Source organism: Channa argus, chromosome 22, assembly GCF_033026475.1.
Source record: "Channa argus isolate prfri chromosome 22, Channa argus male v1.0, whole genome shotgun sequence".
Taxonomy (NCBI): Eukaryota; Metazoa; Chordata; class Actinopteri; order Anabantiformes; family Channidae; genus Channa; species Channa argus.
The window spans coordinates 762866-784551 of NC_090218.1; the positions used below are offsets into that span (position 1 = coordinate 762866).

Consider the following 21686-nt stretch of genomic DNA (forward strand, 5'->3'; position numbering starts at 1 on the left):
GCTGTCAGTACTGCCATCTAGTGTTTTTTAATTTTTTTTTTTTTTTTTTTTGCCTATGACCTTTCTGAGAAGAACGGGATCTTTCCGCACAAACACATTTTACCTTATCCAGTATACATACAAGTAAGGAAGTGTAGCCAACATCTTATCATGCCAATCACAAATGTGTTTAAGGAAAAGTGAACAAAATGTGGAAATGAGGCACTCTCAAATGTCAGGCTCTCATTTTCCACACTTTCCCAACAACAGATTACAAAGGGTGTTTTTAGACCAGAAGGAATTTGCGTGCTACATTGTTAACATGTTTTTCTTTTTACTTTAAAAGCACTTCCCTTGCAGAGGGTCCAAGGTTCAAGGTCTAATTATGTTCTCACTGTAAACCTGATCTGAGGTCCTGGATGCTAAACACAAGTTGGTAGAAAACACCATCAGTCATGATCACAGGTGTTTGTGTGACCTCTGAATCTAAGAGAATACAAACATATTTTTATCAACCTATTTTTTGACTGAAGGTATTTTATCCTTCCTAACACTATGCTGTTGTTATTATAATGTAACCTAATCTTGAAACAAAACCACCTCTCTCCATATCAGAGCTTAAATCAAGTCAACAACAATTATTAATTGTAAATTAAGTATGAACATTTTATGTTGGCAACTGATAGAAAATTAAATAATTTAAATTACATGACTGTACTTTGGTGCCTATTACTGTTTGCATATTTTGTACAAGCACAAGAGTTAGCAACGCTTACAACACTCATCCTGCACATTGTCCCCCATCATGTGATAAATCATGTTGGAGTGATTAAGCATTTAGAAACAGTAGATATTGTACATTTAAAACAGTGACAAAGACACAGACATGTCAGTCCACTGTCCAGCCTTTAAGAATATTTGATAAAACCAAATCAGGCTTCTACACAAACCTGTAAAATGAATGAGTAAAGATCATGATGGACCCACTGAGATTCTTTTTTTAATACACGATCACATTCACATCTTTCAATTTTCATTGAATACATTTAATAGTTTCTAAAGTTTAGTTCATGTAAACATCAGCCTCCTTGAGGACATCCTCCTTTTGATGGAAGTAGTCTCTGAACCAGGAAATGTGCTCCATTTTCTGTTGGACTGTCAGGTAGGGGTTTTTGGACAGGCCGGCCACTACCAGCTCCATGAAGTGACGCACTGGTCCCTGACGGGGGAAGCCATCCTCTAAGTGTTTCTCTAAGAAAATATGCTCATGGAATGGGACGCTGGCTTCCTCTTCGAGGCCTAGCACATAACAAGAAGACGGTCATTGAGTCCCTTGATCAAATCTTCTTTTTACCCCCTGTATATAATGAACTCAAAAAGAGCATTTATTACTCACCAGCTTCATTATTGATTGGATATTGCCACATTTTCCCCTCTTTAGTCCACTGGATCATTTCCTCAAGCCCATTGCGTGGCTTTTGGTTAGTTGACAGAGACAAATGATTAGCAAATTCCACGTCCCACAGAGTTGGTCGCACTGAAATCCCACAAGTAATAAGAGCAGATGTCTCAGATAGATAAAATTAGTTTAAGAGAAGCAGAGACAAAGTCCAAATTGACATCATTACAATATGACAATATACAACCATGAAGCTTTATTCTCTCTGATACAAGTAAAAATCTACATTCATTATTACCAGCTGCTGATTCAACTCCTTCTTCATCAGTAGTGGGGGAGAAGATATTAAGTCTTTTCCCTGTGAACAAATTCCTCCTAAAAAACAAATACACTCATAAAACATGTGTTTCACCTCTAAATCTATATGTATAAAAAGGATGATCAAGTGTTTACCTCCTTCGAACACCGTTCAACTCTGCAGTGATTCCTCTGTCTTGTATATATCCTCGTCCATCGTCATCAAACCGTATCTGGTTAGTTGGCCGAGCTTTAAATCGGTTTGGATTTTTCCCTACTTTCATGTCAGCAATAATTACTCTGGGAAAATATTGTTCATTTCATGTTTATTACATGTAAATAACACAGACAAATAGGTAATCCGGTAACATTAATGCATTCTATACATACCCCAAATTGTTCATGTCCCCTCTCTTCTGAGCCTCTGTGATGGCTTCATGCTGCCGCAGCTGCCTGAGCAGGTCAGACTCAGCCTGGGTGCAGTTAGGCAGAGTGGAAGCAGCAGCAGAAGCAGCTGCAGCTAGTTCAGGATCCAGTGCCTCACTAAAAAAAACACCATGCAGAAAGGCTTGAATTAGTGGATGAAGAGACAAAAAGGCTTAAAACAAGAATATGAAAAAGGAAACCTATTTTGCAGCACAAAATACAAGTCTCACCTCTGTGATGAAGCCTCCACTGTAGCCTTCTGAAACATACTGATGGTGCTCTCTAGGGCTGCTGGCTTTGGCTTAGGGGCTGATTCATAATTTTGCTTCACTTTCAAATTTTTGAGCTTCCTCTTATTGGTAACTTCAACTTTCATAGCTCCAAGAAGATCCAAGAGATTTTCCTTCCCACTCTTACCCGTGTCAGTCTTTTCCACAATGTTTTCAAATTGAACTTCCACCTGTTGTTGCGTAGTATTTACATCATCTGCCTTAAACACCACTGGCTTCTCCTTTTGTTTAGCCATCATGGTGACTTTGCTGTTATCTTCAGCTTTCTGTATAAGTAAAGCTGGAGTTTCTGGTGGATCAGAGGCTTTATCTGCATTTGTTTTCTCATTGTGATTAGAAGAGACAACATCTTTCTTTTCACATAGACTGAGTGAAGTTGTGCTTAGAGCTTTGACTCCACCTCCAGTTGCAGCCCTGTGTTAAGAGTAAATGTGAGTTAATCATGGTTTGAAACAGAAAGGATCACAGACATCAGAGTCAGTCTCAATAACGTGATTACAACATTAAATGTAAAACAGAATAACGGATCAAAATTTAAAATATTTGATAAAGCAGGTATATTAGCAAAGGTATATATCTGATGATTTGTGACTAAACTTTTGACAGTTTAAACTTCACAGCACATCTGTTGTGTATTTGCTTGAAATGTTTCCGCTTTTTGCCTTTAAGGTCGTCTCACATTCTTTACATGCAACATTGATTTGGTATAGATTTTGTAGCTAAACCACTTCCACACCTGCAGATAGTATTCTTCTTTTCACAAAATACAATGTGCTTCTCGATCTTCCTTTAGGGCAAATGATTATTTGTATTACTAATTAACCTGCCAATAAGCAAAGTGATTACCATGATGACATCTTCTCGGATTACAAATAAGCATCAAATCATTAAATGGCAGAAGTTGCAAGTATTTCTGCTTCAGCTATTATTTGCTTATCAAAATAGTCAATTAATCAACTAATATTTGCAGTTGTAATCCTGATCACAGCATGTATTTCCAACCTGGGAAGTAGTAAATCTAAGTGTAGTTCTGTCCAAATGCTACAGCCTGTGTATTTACCACTATAACGTAAAGCAACATGGTCTTTGAGCCACAGTGGGAAATAAAAACTGTAAATTGTATAAGAATGTAAAACATGAATTTGATTCATTAGGGTGTGAGGTTCTGACCGAGGTAGTGCACTGGGCCCTGTAATCCACGTTACCATGAAAAGAACCTGCCTGTAAAACATCTGAACCGCTGGAAGAAGCGTCAATCACAAACTGTCCCTACTGCAGGTTGTTGAGTAACCTAATAGCTAGCTCTCTCTCCATAAATTTGAAATAGGTTTATTTCACAGCCTATTTCAAATGTACACTGCACCAGAACAAACATACACTATTAATTAAGGATCTTGAGTTAGTTTCAATCTTATGTTTTTATCCATTTATTTAGCGCAGCAACTTACCTTAAAACTGAGGCTGCAGCCTTGTCACATGTAGCTGGGGACACACGCGACTTGGAGACAATGGCTGAAGAATTCCGAGCCGTGTAGTGTACAGTCCGCAATAAATATCTATACATGTTTTGTTTTTGCAATGTCCTTCCACGTTCCTGACATTTGCTGTTGTTACTACACCATAAGGTTACCCCCGTGAACTATAGGATGACATTAGTTCCGTGTGGAGACACGGAAGGGAATCGTACGTATTCGTCTAATAATACTGGCATTTATTCTGTTAGAATTTCAAACTATTTAATTCTGACATTGAGTACTTTACAGATTATAATATATGTATATTATCTTATATGTTATCTGCAGATCTTATATGTTACATATAAGATAATATACATATATTACTACATATATACATAAATTATAATCACATTATAAACACAGATCACCTGATCTGCGATCATTTGCGTTCTTATTAAATGTATAAATTCTAAGAGCAGCGACTTCTTCGAAACCGTAATTATAATCTCGCGATATCTTAACCGTCTTAACGTGAGTCAAAATGGCGAAGGAACATGAACGCTAATTCATTATCGGAGCTCTCAGCAGCCATCCACGAATTAGTCTGTTATTTATCTCGAGACATGGATATTTGTAGAGAAGACTTAGCTTTGCGAAATAATTATTGTTGCAAATATCATCGTTAACAGTTTTTATACGTACAAGTTCCTGCTTAACCCCAAAAAAGGAGAAGACAACTTTACACAGGTAAAAACGTCAACGGAGGCTAAGATGCTAGCATGCAAGATAGCATAACAAAATTAGCTCACTGTAAGTTAATATTAAAGACATACACAGTCGTTAACAGGCTTGCTTTTTACGCGGTCCTGTTTGTGCTGTAAATATGTCACATGCGAAATATACTTTTGATCGGTATCTAACGTTATATATGGTTGTGGTTCCCTTAAATTGGGTAGCCCGCTTTCCGCCTCAGTGTTTTTGTTTACAAGCATGAACTATGTATCAAACTTTATAAAAAGTATCCATCTCTATATCTTTTTCATATAACCCAGTTTTACGACAATAAATCTGAAAATTTAATACTGAGTTGTTTTTTTTACACTCATAAACATATGCTTATCAGTCTGTGCAAATTGACGCAGGACTAAGTACGAATGTCAAAGTTGATAGCATCCCCCTCACGTCGACAGTACAGTTAATTGAGGCATTATCTGATGAAATCACAGCCCTCAGTCCATGTAGGTAGGACCAAATCAGCTTTACACCTCTGCACAGTTCTTATCTCTCTTTCTTTTTTCACAAAATTGCTTAAGCTCCTAGAAAGTTGTTTCAGTAGTAGTCTGATATACACCTTTCAAGTTCATACCGTTGTATTATTTAAAACAATTGTATTTAGGTCTGGACTTGACCAAACTGAAATTTTGATTGATTTTAAATCACCGTATTATCTTTGATGTTATTTGGTGGTTGATTTCCCCTTTGTTTCCTTTAACTTTGTTATCATACTTGCAAGTCTCCTTGTGTGTGTTAGAGAGCGTTATTCCACAGCATACAGTTGAAAAATATCTAAATATTATTTTACAATAAGGTATTCTCATACATAAAAATTGACTAAAGACATTGCAAATACGTTATGACAGTGACTTCAGATCCACTGGGTATTTAGTACTGGTAGTAAATCAATAAAAGTTTGTGAACATGTTTCTTTGCACCTTTTAGTTTAAGTAAGGCTGCACTGAAGTCTAGTGAACTTTTTGTCTACTCGTACAAGACAAATTTACAGACTTGTGTTCTTTTTTTTTTAAAGCCATGGCAGAGGAACGACGGCAAAAGCAATGCTCCGTCGTCCTCCCCACAGAGTCCATGAAGGCCATTGCAGAGTCTGTAGGAGTGGGGCAGTTACAGGAGGAAAGCTGCATAGCAATAAGTGAAGAAGTCAGCTACAGAATAAAAGAAATTGCACAGGTAAACCATGGTTGGTTAAAACAGACATTTGTTAGTGGGATTTACAGGCTTTATATTTGAGTTCTGATTTGTGTCTTTCATTTGTCCCCTTTTATTTAAGGATGCTCTCAAATTTATGCATCACGGAAAGAGAAGTAAACTAACCACAAGTGACATAGATCATGCTCTCAAACTAAAAAATGTGGAGGTAAGGGGGATCGTGCATACTTTTAACTTGAAGAACTTTGACTTAAACCACAAAGGCAAAGTTACTCGAAGGAAAGCATGAAAGCATACAAACTACAGCATAATTTTGCATTCTAAGTAAATTTCTCCTGTTGTAGCCCCTGTATGGGTTCCAGTCGCAAGAGTTTATTCCTTTTCGCTTTGCAAGTGGTGGTGGAAGAGAACTTCATTTTTATGAGGAAAAGGAAGTGGACCTCAGTGACATTATCAACACACCGCTCCCCAGAGTTCCACTAGACGTGTCTCTTAAAGGTACAAAGATAATCTGTATTCCATGCTATTAGACTACAGTATGTCGTCTTTTACTGTGTGTAACTTATGCACCATGTTTTTTTATGTTTGTTTTTTTTGCCTCAGCCCACTGGTTAAGTATTGAGGGAGTACAGCCTTCAATTCCAGAAAATCCACCACCAGGTGAGAACTGTTGTACAAAATTTACCAAACACAGCAATAGGACAAAGAAAAACTTAAGATGACGTTTTATATACACTATTTCAGCGTCAAAAGAGCAACAAAAGGCCGAATCTACAGAGCCCCTCAAAGCTGTCAAGCCGGGTCAGGGGGAGGAAGGGGCAATTCAAGGAAAGAGTCAGGGGGCAACTGCTGCTGATGGCAAAGGTCAGTATGGCAAATCTAGTATGGAGGATGGCAAATCTGTTTGAATTTAAGGATTTTGTCACTGCTGTTGCTTTCTTTTTTTTTTTTTTTTTTAGAATACACACATAGCTAAATGCAGACTACTGTGCCTCACAAGAGAATTCTATCAAAATAATCTCTTTTGTTGCTCGAACATCTGCCATGATCTCCTCCTTCTATTCTGGTGTTTTTGTTTGAGCTGGTGAAAAAAATTTGAATTAGAGTTCCAATCTCTGTTGTTTTGAGGTTTCTAACACAATTTACAGTTCATAAATGCTTGATTCACACCTTATTTGTTGCTGTGTTATTACCACATTAAAGCATGTACCTGCAATTTAACAAGTTTTTATCAGGGAGAGAAATTATCACAGTGAACCATACGATATGGCACAGCCCTGATCTCATGCCCAATTTTCTCATGCTCTTTTCTTGGCCTCATAGATCAATGGCTTTCAGCTTGTCCCTTCAGGGGTCGCCAATGCCGAATACGTTCCGAACGTTGATTTGGCATGTTTGTTTGTTTTGTTTTTTTTTTTTCATTTTTCTGCCGGATGTTCTTCCTCTTGCAACCCTCCCTTTTTTTTTATCTGGGCTCAGGACCGGCACCAGGGTTGCCCTTGGTGGCTATGCGGGGCCACGTCTGGTGGGGTGGGATTCAAACCCGCAGCCATCAGGCCCCCCTCTTTTTTTGCCCTCATAATCCACTGTTATTATGCTTGTCTCCTTTATCCCATGTGTGTATCTTTCACTTCCAGGTAAAGACAAGAGTCTAATAAGGTTGAAGCCACGCAGCACTCATGAGCTGTCTGTAGAACAGCAGCTCTACTACAAGGAAATCACAGAAGCATGTGTTGGTTCTTGTGAAGCTAAGAGAGCTGTAAGTCCTGCCAGTATATATTGCTATTTTTACATGCCAAGAACTAATGGAATTACTTTTACATATTTTGCTTCGAAAAGGAATTATACAGTGGGCTTCATTAATGGGGTAATAAACATATCGTAATGACAACTCTTGATAAAATTGACATTGCATTAACAGAACTTTGCAAAATTATGAAATGTATTTTTCTTGTTTAATTCAGGAAGCTTTGCAGAGTATTGCTACAGATCCTGGACTATATCAGATGCTTCCAAGATTTAGTACTTTTATTTCTGAAGGAGTAAGCATATTTTTTATTTTATTTAAATAACCACAAACATCAGAAATGTTTAAAAAAAAAAAAAAGGTTTCTTTACTAAAGATATTGACTTTATGTTCTCATTCAAGGTTCGCGTAAATGTTGTGCAAAACAACTTGGCTCTACTGATTTATCTAATGCGGATGGTCAAAGCGCTAATGGACAACCCTACCTTGTACTTAGAGAAATATGTGAGTAAATTAGAAATTTTTTGTTTTCTTATTTTAAAGACATACCCTTAATAATTATGTTTGTTCTTATATCATTTTTTTTAACGCATTTATAGCTACATGAGCTCATCCCAGCTGTGGTGACTTGTATTGTGAGTAAGCAGCTATGTTTGCGACCAGATGTTGACAACCACTGGGCTTTACGAGACTTTGCCGCTCGCCTCATGGCCCAAAGCTGTAAAACTTTCAGCACTACTACCAACAACATCCAGTCCCGTATTACCAAGACTTTTAGTAAGGTGGGTTTATGTGTTGTGCGTTTTTGTTTTCAAAAATATAGAGGCAAAAACACGTTTTCTTAAATAGTTATTGTCATAAAATGTTTTGAAATTGATCATTGTTGTGGATAAACCTGACAAGCCGCAAATAATGACCTTTCTCCCTCTTGCAAAGTTTTTAATTGCACATCCTGAAGAGCCTTCCACATTTTTAGCTGGTTTTCCTTTTCTTTTTATTTATGCTGCACATACTAAACCATACTGACTACTGATTTTCTTCAGAGTTTGTTAGATGACAAAACCCAGTGGACAACCCGCTATGGTTGCATTGCTGGACTTGCTGAATTGGGACCTGATGTGAGTAGGATTCTGTTTCATGAGAGTTCGTTTGCTAGTTTGTTTCTTTGTAAATTTCAGTCTTTTCAATCAGCACCAACATCCTTTTCTTGTCTGTAGGTGATTAAAACGTTGATCCTTCCTCGGCTTGTTGTAGAGGGTGCTCGCATCAAAGCAGTGATGGAAGGGCCAGTGGTTTCCAATATTGATAAAATAGGAGCTGAACACGTTCAAAGCCTCTTACTGGTAATGAATAAAATGTCACGGTTATTATGCATGAAAACTGAGAAAACTTCCCCTAGAGTTGATACACTTTTTGAACTAAAAAAAAAAAATGTACAAATACAACATTCTTAGCTGTTTTCTTCTTTTTTTATTAAACCAGTTCTTCATACTTAGAAAATGTGTTTTGTCTTCAAAGAAACACTGTGCAAGTGTTATTGCCAAAATACGACCTCAGCCTGACAACGTGGAGCAGTATCGGACCGAATACGGTTACCTTGGATCCATGCTTTGTTCCCATGTAATGAAGGCCAGGAGTCAAGCAGCATTGCAAGCTCAACAAGTCAACAGAACCACATTAACAATCACTCAGGTATGTTTAATAATACATTTGTTAAATAAAAGTGGGGGGAAAACCCAAGGAAGTTAGAAATGTGTATATATTATGTATCAATTAGGTATTTCACGTAGAGCCTAGAGTTAATATGAAGTATTGTAGAATGACATAAGTAGACTGTTAAGCAATGAATGGCTCTTTCTTGCAGCCTCGTCCCACCCTTTCGGTCTCACAAAGTGGTTTAAGTGGGTCTTCAGGGCCTCGCACTCCCAGCATCATTAAGGTTCCAAGTTCCCTCACCTTGATGTCCCCTAGACCAGGGACCCCATCACAGCCATCTCCTCCAGCAACAAAGTACATTGTCATGGCAACCAGTGCAGGAGCTGCTTCAACTCAGCAGGTATTTTAAAATTTCCTTCATGTTTTTATTTATTTTTTTGGTCAGTTTTACACCAGCATAAACACTGTTCGACATCGCCACCACAGCATGACGCCAACATAGAGGTCCTGTCTGTATTAGTGAGGTTGTAGGTTGAAAATGTAAACTCCTTCTAATCTACTTGACGAGCTTGATATATTAACAATTAACAAAAATTTACAAATAATAATGACTAGACACAAAAGATATTTTTCTTTTTAAATGTGTTATTTATGTCTAACCTTGTAGGTCTTGATGGAATTGAAAAACTTCCCCATAGAATCCACTTCTTTCATCTTTATTAATTTTCTTTGTTTTTGTCTTGCCTATAGGTAATTACCCTCAGCTCTTCCCAGTCAGCTTCACCTGTGACTAGCACTGTTCCCAGTGCTACTTCAACTTTGCAACCTTTGGTTAAACTGGAGCCTGGCAGTGGCCCTGGATTGACAGGTTCAAGACCTATGCAAAAGTACATAGTGGTATCCCTGCCCTCATCTGCCTCGTCCTCTTTGGAGCCTAAGAGTTCTGTGCTTCCAACACCAATTTCCTCAATACCACTCGAAGCAGGGATGAAGCTAGACAGGTCTGAGTCTCCTGGAGCAAGCACGCAGTCACCACACTGAGACTTATATTGATATATTCTTAATCATGATGGTGCGGCTAAATACACAAGGAGCTTTGTTTGGGCTGAATTTAAAGAGGTACATTCTGAAAAGATGAAAGTTTAACCCGTTGACTGATAAAGAGCAAATGTGACAAGACAATGTACATATGTTTATGCCCAGTGAAAAATTAGTTCAGTCTGTAATGTCTCAGCCTATATTCTGATTTAATGTTCTTTTCTTTTTTACTATAAAATAAATCAGATTTTGTATGAATTCCTTTATCTGAATGCATTTTTTGTGTGTGTGTCTGTTACTTGACTAAAGATGTTTTTAATAATTACAAATCATCTTTGGTATCAGTAACTTTTGTTTCCTTGGGTTGCAACACAAATATGATGTTATGGACTGTAAGGATACTATTCTGCTCAGCTGATATAATACAACACATATTGTTAAATAATTTAATTTCAACATTTTAAATCCACTTTAAAAAAAAACACATGCAATATGGATAAACTAATTTAATTATTATGTTTGAATGGTTAACTTTAACATGCATCATGTTTTATAGTTTTGTAAGTAAAATTATGACAGGAAACCATTAACTGTGGACGCTATCGTTCCTGTGAAACGAAGTAGAACGCATTGCGTCAAAATAACGATGCTTACTGGCCTCGTGTGTTAAATGTCAACGTCCATTGCTTTAAATTGGATGCTTGATTCAAACTAAAAACATGACTGCGTTTCCCTGATTTCTGGACACAACGCTACGTTGGTTATCTCTTACTTTGAAAGCAAATGTACTTCATCGAAGCAGTTTCCTGTTTAACGTGCAGTTTTTTCACTTCTCTCGGGGACGAAAGGAAGTGTGGGACAACATGGAAACTGTCGCCTTTGCTGCTAAAAACATGCATTTTAAAATACGTCAAGCCAGGAAAGAAGACTGCAAAGAAGTATCGAGAATGATAATGGTGAGTCAGTGTCAACGGGGTCAGAGCTACCTACGTCCTGTCTGCAATAAAGTGCTGCAAATGCAACGCTTACTTTGCTTTAGCCTTGTGTCTGCAAAGTGTTAGAAAAAGCAGTTGTTGTTTTTTTTTGCATACTTGTGAAATGAAATGCATTTGCACAAAAACGTTATAAATAACGTTAGAATCCCGTTTTACAGGAACTGGCTGTTTATGAAAAAATGCCCGACCAGGTGAAGATATCGCCTGAAGGTAACTTTCGTCAGGTTCATCCTGTTTACTTTAAACATCTGTGAGAGGTGTCCAACTTGTGACAAATTGTCCAAAAGCACCTAGAAAGCATCGTTGCTGATTTCCCACAACAGACTTGAAAGCTCTGGAGTGAGAGTTTCTTCAGCCTTGTTGAATTTCTTTGTGAATACAATTTCCCCTTAAAGTGTAACAGTTAGTGTTACATGGCAACTTAAAGGAATGTTGATTACGCAAATGCTCAAATCTCACCTACACATGAACACGTTGTATTCATTATCTGATAGAGACAATGTAGGACAAATGTGACAGAGCTTGGTGAATCACACTCATACAAACATGCCTAACAGGAAAAAAAGAAGACAAATATAGAAGAAATTACAAAAATATTCTTGCATAAATGCCAATGTGAAACCCTCCAGTGAGGCATCACACATGCAACGGAACTGCATCTAACTGCATGCATAATACCTTAGACCCATATTATTGTTTATATGTAAACCCGACTGTTTCTTGCTTTATCCATACCTGCAGTGAAACTGCAACTGCCTTTGTGTTTGGTATGATGTACAGTGTGAAATTAGTTATAACTGCGTAAGCAGTGCAGGACTTTGCTACTAGATATGTTTAATAATAAATGGAGTACAACAATCATTACCAGTAATGAGACTACTGTCGGCTTGATAAGCAGGGGTGGAAGTGAGTTCAGCAGTGATAAACTCCCACTAGAACAGGGTCACATCCTTTGAAAAAAGTTTGCAAAGTTTGCAGGGTCAATGTTACTACTTCCTTTCTTAATCGATTATCATGAAAATTGAGTTCCTGTTTATCCTGTTTTATTTGCGATTTATTAAAACCTCTTCTTGAATACCCTCTATTTAGAAATATGTAACAATAAGCACAACATGGGGACAGTACAAAGTATAACTGTGGTATGCACAGTACATAAAGTGCATTTGAAAGTACCCTGTGGTGCTTTTGTTGAGTGTATATAAAGAGCAATATTTGATGAGTGGGCCTGCAAATTGTTTGTATCTTGTTTTATATCAGCACGCTCATGAATATCCCACACACCACCAGCAGAAGCAATATATATTTCTGCTGACTGAAAATGATTTACACCAAAGACTGGTGAAGTTATAATATGCAAAAGAAGAAGACTTCAAGCTGGAGCAGGTTTCAAACATTCACAGCATAACTTTGCAATTGTTTTATGAGGCGTATCATAAAAAGTGGAAGGATGTGATCCATAGGTTGGATAATTACAATTCTTCACAATCTGTTGTCTGCATAATGGATGGTCTCATTGTCAACATGTGCTGCATCTTAGCTGGTATGAATAATTTGTGAAAATTTCCCATGTTTTGAGCATTTTATTGTTTTGAGGTGGGATTCAGGTACAGATAAGTCTAATATTACTGCTGAAATAAAGATGTGAATAAGTTCTTTTCATTTTACTTTAGAACTGGAGCGTGATGGTTTCTGCCAGAATCCCTTCTTTGAATGTCTTGTTGCAGAAGTACCAGAGGAGCATAAATCTAAGGAAGGTAAAGCATCTGACTTGTTAGCAGATTATAAAAGGTTGGTGACCTTGCTGTTTGGGTACGCTCAAGTTCTACATCATAAAGCATAAACTGTCAGGTTTAGTCTCATTTCTCATGAACCTTAGGTAAGGACCAATGCACCCTCACGTACCAATCCTAATCTTTTCAAAGGCAAAGATACACAGTTTGATCAAAGACAGAAACCACTGGTTACAGCTCACTGCACCACAGACATTGTCAGTGTTAAATAGATTAATTTTTTAGACATATTCTTATGTATATGTTTGCCTTCATAGCAGTAATAGGCTGTCATAATAATGAGAATACATGGATGTGGCCATAGTTTAATGAAGTTAGCAAAAAGAGTGAGATGATTAACAGTCAAATTACAATGCCAACACCAAAGAACTTTTATTCCTTAAAGTTCATAGTAATTTTCATTTTCACAAGCCACCAGAACAAGTAATATATATTTCTGCTGACTGAAAATAGTTCATACCATTTGCTGCTAAAGATATAATGTGCTATATATAGCAGTGCACTATATACAAGAATAGAAGAAGACTACAAACTCAAGCAGTATTTCTTCCTGATTGTCTTTGTTGTTGCTTTTTCTCACAGGATTCACAATTGTTGGATATACACTTTACTTTTATACTTACAGTACTTGGAAGGTACGGTCCCTATACTTGGAGGATCTTTACGTGATGCCGGAATTCAGAGGTAAAATGTGTGTCATAAGATAACCAACAAAAAATACTTTGTGTACTTATGTCCCCTCTCAATCACATTTTCTCTTAATATACCTGTCCTATACTGTAACTGCATTGGTGAAAGTATTTTCAACAAAATAATTTTTAAACATTATTTTCTTTGCAGGAAATGGCATTGGGAAGGGTTTACTGAGCAAAGTTGCTGAGGTAACATTGTCTCTATTAGGATTTACAGTCGCTTCAGAAAGTATTTGGGTCCCTTCATATTTTCTGCAGTTGCCAGCAATGTACAACATTTTGAAATTAAACCAATGCAGTTGTGAGTCCTATAAAACCTATTTGGCAAACTTCAGATGTATTCTGTCTAGCCCCTCCAACATAAATACCTGATTGTAACTTTCTAAACTATATTCACTCAACTCAATGTGCCTCCTCCAGTCCAGATGTGGACTCCAGTTACCATCTAGACTCACTGAAGAAAAAATAGCTGATACCTGGCAAGTTGGAGCGTTAAAGCAAAGAGTCACTATACTGTGAAGGACAGATTATTGTTGTTATTCATAAATTATTTTTAGGTTTTGTAAAAATAATTTTAATTTAACATTATGGGCTAGTAATTGTGAATGAGTAACTTTTTTTTTAAATTACAAGTGCTGTAGCATGCAAAAACTACAAAGTGTAAATACTTTCCCAAGCGACATTGAATGAAGCTGTAGATGAAAAAGAATACCCTTGGGTACAGCTTTAGGCATTTTGAAATTATTAATGCAAGATTAGCTGTCATGTCTGAAGAAGATGTAACTTAATTAACTATTTTATTTACTCAGGTGGGCAAAAAGAAGCAGTGTGTACGGCTGCAGTTGTCTGTGTTGAACTGGAATACTCCTACCCTAGACTTCTATGCTGCTAAAGGAGCTCAGGACCTCACTGTCAGTGAAGGCTGGCACTTTATACGTTTTGATGAACAAAACATGGGAAATTTAGCAAATGAAGCACCTAAGGATCAATAGCTTTCCAAGGAAAATATACAGTGTATCCACTGGTTTGCTAGCTTTTTGATTTCTGAGACATATGAAACTATAACAGTCGCCCTTAAGCTAAATTGAATTGCCATCATTTCTGATGGCAGTTGAATCACATTTGGAGAACATTTGATAAAATGTTTTAATTGAACAGAGACAGTAGTGTTAAGTAAGAAAGGTAATTATCTACCAGACCAGCTTAGAAAAGCAAAAAAATCCATTTGATAGGAAAATATAATCACACAGATTGTACTTCTATTGCACTGAATGATATAGTGGATCATTATATAAATTGCAGCATTACAGGATTTAGGATTTCAAAAATCTTTTTTGTTTTCTTATTTAAACACTTAACCCTCATGTTTTGTGGACGGGTACAGCAGGTTAAGAGCTACATGGGCAACACAAACTGTTTATTGAAAAATAGATGTAAGGTTGTGTGAGGATCAAATACCGTAGTTCTTTGTCTCAGCATGTTAGTAAAATACAGTACACATGCGCCTCACAATTGAAGCAGTATATAAACATTTCAAAATTATCTACACTCCCTTTCAAAAAGTAGTGCAAAAGTATGGCCACTTTATTTGGGCTTAAAATCAAAAGATATCATTTAACAGTTCAGAATTTCAGCTTTTATTTGACATTATTTACAACTACATTGCCCTGCAAAAGTATTCATACCCCTTGAAATTTTCCACATTTTGTAACGTTACAACCACAAAAGTGAATGTATTTTATTGGGATTTTATGTAATAGACCAACACAAAGTGGTACATATTTGTGAGGTGAAAAACAAAAAATATCTGAAAAGTGTGGCCTACATTTGTATTCAGCCCCCTTTACTCTGATACCTAGAAGTCACCTAATAAGTAAATAGAGTCCTACTGTGTGTATCACAGCAGACAGGACAGGGAAAAAGTTGTGGAGAAGTTTTAAGCAGGGTTAGCTTAAAAAAAATATCCCAAGCACTGTAGAAGGGCCCAGTCAAAGTTCAGACCTAAATGCGATTGAGAATTGGTGGCAAAACTTAGAAACTGCTGTCCACAGATGCTCTCCATCCAATCTGACTGAGCTTGAGCTATTTTGGAAAGAAGAATGGGCAAAAATGTCACTCTAGATGTGCAAAGCTGGTATGTGCAGTAAAAGTTGGTTCTACAAAGTATTGACTCAGTGCGGCTAAATACAAATACACACCACACTTTTAATTAATTTCCTTTCACTTCACAATGATGTACCACTTCGTAAAACGCCTCAGTCATTAACAACAACAGCTGCTAAATAGTTGGATTACAGAAAGTGGATTTAGTGAAAACTCTTGAGTTCTGTTCGAGTCGTCGCAACTTTCTTACAGAAACATTCAGTTACAGAAACACAGATCACTTAACTCTCATATGTTTATCACGCTAACTTACTGTAAAACTAACCTGCTCACTGGCAGGTTTTCTTGAACAGACCTTGTGTTTTCCCAGTCTCCTCCTTTCCTGTTGCATCTGCAGACACATCTGATATCTGTTTCATTCCATCATTCAGTTCATACTGACGCTTTTATTTGAAGAGAAGATAAATAAGATAGATAAGATTCTGTAAATTCAAGAAATGTGTAAAGCTGTAGAAACATGACACTGATCTATGAAGAACTGTTTGTCAAGCTCTTTGAAAAAATCTGCCATCTTCTATTGTATAGACAATAATAAACATGTTCATTCATCCATCCATCATTTGTATTGTTTATGCCGTTGAGGGTCGCTGTGGGCAGCAGCTGATCCCAGCTGAACAGTCAGTCCAGCGAATTGCCTCCCAGACAGTTGTCCCTCCTACACAATCATCTCTCAGACATATGCATTTTTTCCATAGTTGCTTGGCACCGAATGGGGCATTTCCACAGTAGACCGCATATGTCCTCCGGACGATTGTTGGTATGGATAATTTCTGCAACACGAGACATGTTTCACTTTGCAGAATATGAGTTCATTATGCCTAGAGATTAATATTACACTTTTCAGAAACATATACTCACATATTTTCATTTGGTGTTTTAGCGTTGCAAGAACAGATCAGGCATGAACCTCCACAAATGGTAAGAATGGCTGAAACCCAGCCAATATACAGGGCCTCTCCAATCTCATACCTGGGAAGCAAGAGCATTAAATTAATTTCTCTATGCCGTATTTAATCCATGGTAATCAACATCGCTTTGCAGCATTCAGCTGTTTTTCCCCTGCAGATTGTATTGACTTACTTAATCCCTTGAAATAAGGGGTCAAAGAACTGTTGTGTGATATTTGCTGCATACCAAGATACAGCAATCATAGTGCAAGTCCCTAAAAAACACAAAACATTGCTTACTTTAGACAAGTGGGATATTTTTTCAGTGCAAACACACACATAGTTGTAAGCCAAGATAAAGTAAATGAAAACATATTTAAAAAGCTTTGTTTAGAGTTTTTATATCGTAATATATTGCCATGTTAGAAAAAATGTTAATCTTCGAATCCCCGAGGTCAGCGGGACATTTGATTGATCATAATATGTATACTTTTAACTGTATGATTCATGAGATGCCAATGATTACAATAAGCTGTAAGGAATGACTTAGGTAGAAAACTATTACTATATAAATAAAAATAACACAATTTAAAAGTTCTCAAACTAAATTACAATAAATATTAAATCATCCTTATTAAACTGTTTTTGAGTTTTCTACAAAAGTTGATTGGCAATGATGTTTCATTGTTTTTTTGTTTTGTTTTGTTTTTTATGAATACAGTACATCAGCCCTGAAAACTACATCATTTCATAGACCCTTGGTCTATTGCAGGCTTCTGCGCTTCAGCTGGGTTCTTAGAGCAGGGATGCCCTTATGAACTGGTGGAACAATTTCAGGCACAAAGACATGTTTCCTACCCCAGGTGTGCTGTGTAAAGATGCTCTGACCCTTTTGTTAAATCAATTCTCTTTTGTCAGAATAGAGAATACACCAATCAGCCATAACTTAAAAACTCATGGGGTTGTTTTAATTTTGTACATTCTAATGTAAGCCAAGGGGGTGCACAATCATTTCAATGTAGCCTGCAATAAACTCAGGGACTTTATTCATTTTTTACAAAATGTCCACTGACCCTGTAGTAAAAAGAAGACTCCTCCAATTGCAGCGATCCTTCCCTTCAGCACATAGTTTTCTCCGCCTATTTTGGAGCAGTGCACTCCTGCAAGAGATGCCACAAGCCCAAATGTCCCAAACACAATGGCAGCGATCATAAGTGCCCGGGATGCCTGAATATACCCTGTGTGCAAACATAGACATGTAAAATGCTACTTAAGGCTCAACACAAGAGCATAAATATGTTAATTCTATCCATCTATGAATTATGCTCACAGTTATGCATGTATACTATACAGTATATTCATAAGGATCCTCACTAAGGGGAGCATTCAGCCAGGAATGAAACCCTGGTTTCAGGGTTTCGTTCCTGACCCGTGGAATACCCATCATATCAAAAGAGAAATATATATGTACATATTTATGTCAGAACTGGAGAGTCTAGAGTACCAACCTAAATGTAATGGCTGTCATATCATTAAGGTTGATGTGTTTTAAGTTTCGTGTGCTATTCAGCACTTTGATAAATCATCATGATGTTTGAATTGGTGTTTAGGAATATTTTCCACAGTAGTTACTGGGTTTCAACAAAGTGCAATTAATAGTAGTCCTTCGATTTCATCTGGTTCAATTTTTATTATTTTATGAGTAGCTGGATATTTGTCTGGGTTCACTGTGGCCATGTTATCTTATTATTTATTATATTACCCCTATTTAAGGCTGATTATAGCCAGTACAGTAGAAGGCTCCTTAATCATGTCTATAAAAAATGTCCATGCTGGTAAACATTGTCCAACAAGAAGAATAACCGTTTCTTCATTCTCGGAAGTAAATGTTTTTCATAGTAAGTTGCTAAGAGTTATATTGTATTGCTTACTCTTCTTACTCTTTAAAATCTCATTGATTTAGTAGATTAGCATTTAAACCTGACAAACTGTCATCAAAACAACTTAAAAATAATCTGCATTTGCCACATGCCATTACATGCAAGCACGGAAGAAAAATCCTGCCCGCCGTGAACTCCTACAGAGTCATTTGCACAGGACATCTATAGATTTGCATAGACAGTCAGTGTGGTGATAGCATTACTGTCTGCTGAAGAGACTTTCCAGTGGGGACCCCAACCATCAACCAGCCAATGAAGCCCAGGAAGAATAAAAGAGCTTCAAACCTTAGCAATCATATGTCCTGTTTTCTTTCTAACCCTTGTGCAGTTCTCCAGAGTGAGGAATGATTTATATGTGACCCTCTTAAGTGGTCATCCTCTACAAAAGTGTTGTGTTGGCCTTACAGCCTCAGTGTCCTAGTCAAATTCCAAGCAACCACTGATCTAAATAAATTATTAAATCCAAATAGCGCATTGACGATTACCCCAAGTATTCTAAACTATGTGGAACCTTTCAAACAGTCCAAATATTTGGCCAACTTAGAGGACAACAGGTAAAGTCCAAACTTCAAAGCTGCTTTATAGACTTAAAGCTGTTTGTCAGCATCTGATGTTATTATGAGCCTTTTATCACCATAGTAATGTAGTACAATTGCAGTCTATTGGTCACACAAATAGAAACTAATTTTACTTAAAAGAGATAAATGGAAACCATCTGATTTAACTGCTTTAAATGATGAGCTCACAATATTTTAAATATGTATTAAAACAATAGTCAATTGCCAAATGAACTGAACTGAAACACACTGAAACGACATAGGAAAAGATTCCGATGTAGGTTTTTTAGTTCAAAATCTACAGTCCTCTCTTTCAGCAAAAATGTATTAAAAGATTGATTTAAATATATAAAGCTTCAACATATCAAATTTGTCACATTGAAAATGCCTTCCAAAGTTTCAGGCCTATTAGAATGGTAAATGGTCTGCAATGGTCTCAAAGCACTTTACACTGCTTCTTAATCACCCATTCACACTCACAATCACACACACAACTTCATACACCGATGGGGGAGCTGCTATGCAGCTGGCCAACACTCAGCAGGAGCAACTAAGTTGGGGTTCAGTGTCTTGCTCAAGGACACTTCGACATGTGACCGGAGGAGCCGGGGATTGAACCAACAACTGTGAAATTGGTGGACAACCGCTCTACCTTCCTGCGCCACAGTCGCCCAACAAACTCCATCCTTTTAAAATGTTTTCACAGCAGCTCAACAACGCTGCACAGGGAAACACAAAGGTAATTTTAAAAAGACTATCTGTGGTCAATCCATTCCATTTGATTAGCTGAGACTGCTCAAGGCTCATATTAGGTTTTAAATATGTATCTAAATAATTTTTAAAAAATATGAACAAGTACTTCTGATTTTGTCCGCTATTATTTCCACTGCAAAGCTTTAGAAAGGAATGTCTTCATGACCAGGAGGAAGAGGAGAAACTAAAGGCACAGCAATCAAAACCTGCTGCCCTGTAAAGGCATTGATGTAGCTGTACTATACTGAATAACATTATAGTTTTTAGTCACCGTGTAAACATACTTCACAACAATTTGACTCAGAGAGCTGTTCTGAGAGATCTTTAACAGTTTAACAGCAGGTCGAACATTTCATTTTAAGATTTATGAACTAAAAATTAGTTCTTATAAATAAGAAGATTGACCAGAGCTACATTTAATTTATTTACACAAATATTTATAATAAATATAATACATTATTTTATCTATAACACATACTTTTTTACAAATACACTACAAAGTGTTAGTGTGGAATAGCAACTGGTGCCAGGATCCACACCAGCATTAATATACTATGAGCTACTTCTGCATAGCCAGTCACAGTGTCATTTTTGCTCTTCATCTCGGAATATTTTAATCTAAATAAAGCTGTCATTTTAGAAAATCAGCTTGAAATAAGCTCAGTGTTAATTAGGACGGTCAGCAAAGTCTTTCGAACTTATCAATTCACAAGAAGCTTCACCTTTTTAAAGGTCAATGTGCAGTTACAACCTTTAAATAAATGTCCATACATTAAATATAATGGATATAATCAAGAACACAGTGGGAAAATGTTCGTGACATTATGAGAACTTTACATATAATTTAGATTCCTATACAGCCTTAACACAAACTTTACAAGCCTCTCAGACTTTACAGGGCATCTCTTTAAAGATAACACCACAGATATGGCATTAAATATGTATATAACTTTTAATTTTTTTTGCTAAAGATAGATTTTCCTAAACCCCTAAAGCAATTTAATGCCAGAATTTCCCAGTATGATTGTATCATTTAATGCTGACTTTATGATCTAAAATTGGATATTTGACAGTTGTTACATCTACTTACCTGGGAGAGCAAAAAGGGATGGAAATTCACGGCAGTTAAAGACTCCGGTTGAATCACTGGCACAAGACATCCAGAGGTTCTCATAGATTGTGGAAGTTAGAATGACGCTGCCGTCTTGCGTCGATTCTTTCCAATACTGATCTTGTAGTGATATGAAAACCATTATCCACCCTACAAATCCCAGAAAAATCGCTGTGACTTCAATGATCGCATTCATTTTAAAAATCGAATGTGCTCTCTGAGGAGCTCTATTTGCATCTTGGGTATCTGATAAGCATTTTGGAAGTGTTAGCCCGGACTCTAGATTTTTTCTTCACACACTCAACCCACAACTAATTTTGAATTTTCACTGTAGCTACATTATAGGTGTGTTATTCCCACCCAAAAATTTATTACACCTCACGTGCCTGACACAATATCAGTGACAGCTGGAACTGAGATAATCCCTTGTAAAACAGTTATTACTACCTTAAATCCACAAGACAAAAAGATGAAAGGCCTTAAATGATTTGGCACTGATGGCTTTGATATGCTTTTGAAGGTTTTTAAGGCACAATTAACATTTTATTGTTTTATTCAGTAGTAA

General features: G+C 36.9%; 4 protein-coding genes across 4 annotated transcripts; 2 read left to right on the top strand and 2 right to left on the bottom strand.

Annotated features, from left to right (window-relative positions):
* Nucleotides 1-951: 951 nt before the first annotated feature.
* mrps31 (mitochondrial ribosomal protein S31) lies at nt 952-4027 on the bottom strand. Its single transcript, XM_067492160.1, has 7 exons — nt 3840-4027; nt 2332-2805; nt 2066-2218; nt 1832-1975; nt 1677-1753; nt 1376-1516; nt 952-1278 (listed from the first exon to the last, which is right to left on the bottom strand). Exons 1-7 carry the CDS (start codon nt 3953-3955, stop codon nt 1043-1045), a joined length of 1341 nt encoding a protein of 446 aa, XP_067348261.1. The 5' UTR covers nt 3956-4027; the 3' UTR covers nt 952-1042.
* A 341-nt stretch (nt 4028-4368) lies between these two features.
* Nucleotides 4369-10491, top strand: taf6 (TAF6 RNA polymerase II, TATA box binding protein (TBP)-associated factor). Its single transcript, XM_067492159.1, has 15 exons — nt 4369-4595; nt 5656-5813; nt 5914-6000; nt 6137-6290; nt 6396-6452; nt 6537-6656; nt 7430-7551; nt 7757-7834; nt 7942-8043; nt 8139-8321; nt 8583-8657; nt 8757-8882; nt 9058-9231; nt 9404-9595; nt 9946-10491. The coding sequence occupies exons 2-15, from the start codon at nt 5658-5660 to the stop codon at nt 10234-10236; spliced, it is 1917 nt and encodes a 638-aa protein (XP_067348260.1). The 5' UTR covers nt 4369-4595; nt 5656-5657; the 3' UTR covers nt 10237-10491.
* A 541-nt stretch (nt 10492-11032) lies between these two features.
* Nucleotides 11033-15798, top strand: sat2b (spermidine/spermine N1-acetyltransferase family member 2b). Its single transcript, XM_067491409.1, has 6 exons — nt 11033-11189; nt 11387-11438; nt 12899-12982; nt 13601-13702; nt 13859-13899; nt 14520-15798. The coding sequence occupies exons 1-6, from the start codon at nt 11097-11099 to the stop codon at nt 14700-14702; spliced, it is 555 nt and encodes a 184-aa protein (XP_067347510.1). The 5' UTR covers nt 11033-11096; the 3' UTR covers nt 14703-15798.
* Nucleotides 15799-16418: 620 nt separating this feature from the next.
* Nucleotides 16419-21442, bottom strand: LOC137107640 (claudin-15-like). The gene is made up of 5 exons (XM_067491408.1): nt 21101-21442; nt 17834-17998; nt 16954-17035; nt 16732-16842; nt 16419-16643 (listed from the first exon to the last, which is right to left on the bottom strand). The coding sequence occupies exons 1-5, from the start codon at nt 21315-21317 to the stop codon at nt 16544-16546; spliced, it is 675 nt and encodes a 224-aa protein (XP_067347509.1). The 5' UTR covers nt 21318-21442; the 3' UTR covers nt 16419-16543.
* Between the last annotated feature and the right edge of the window lie 244 nt (nt 21443-21686).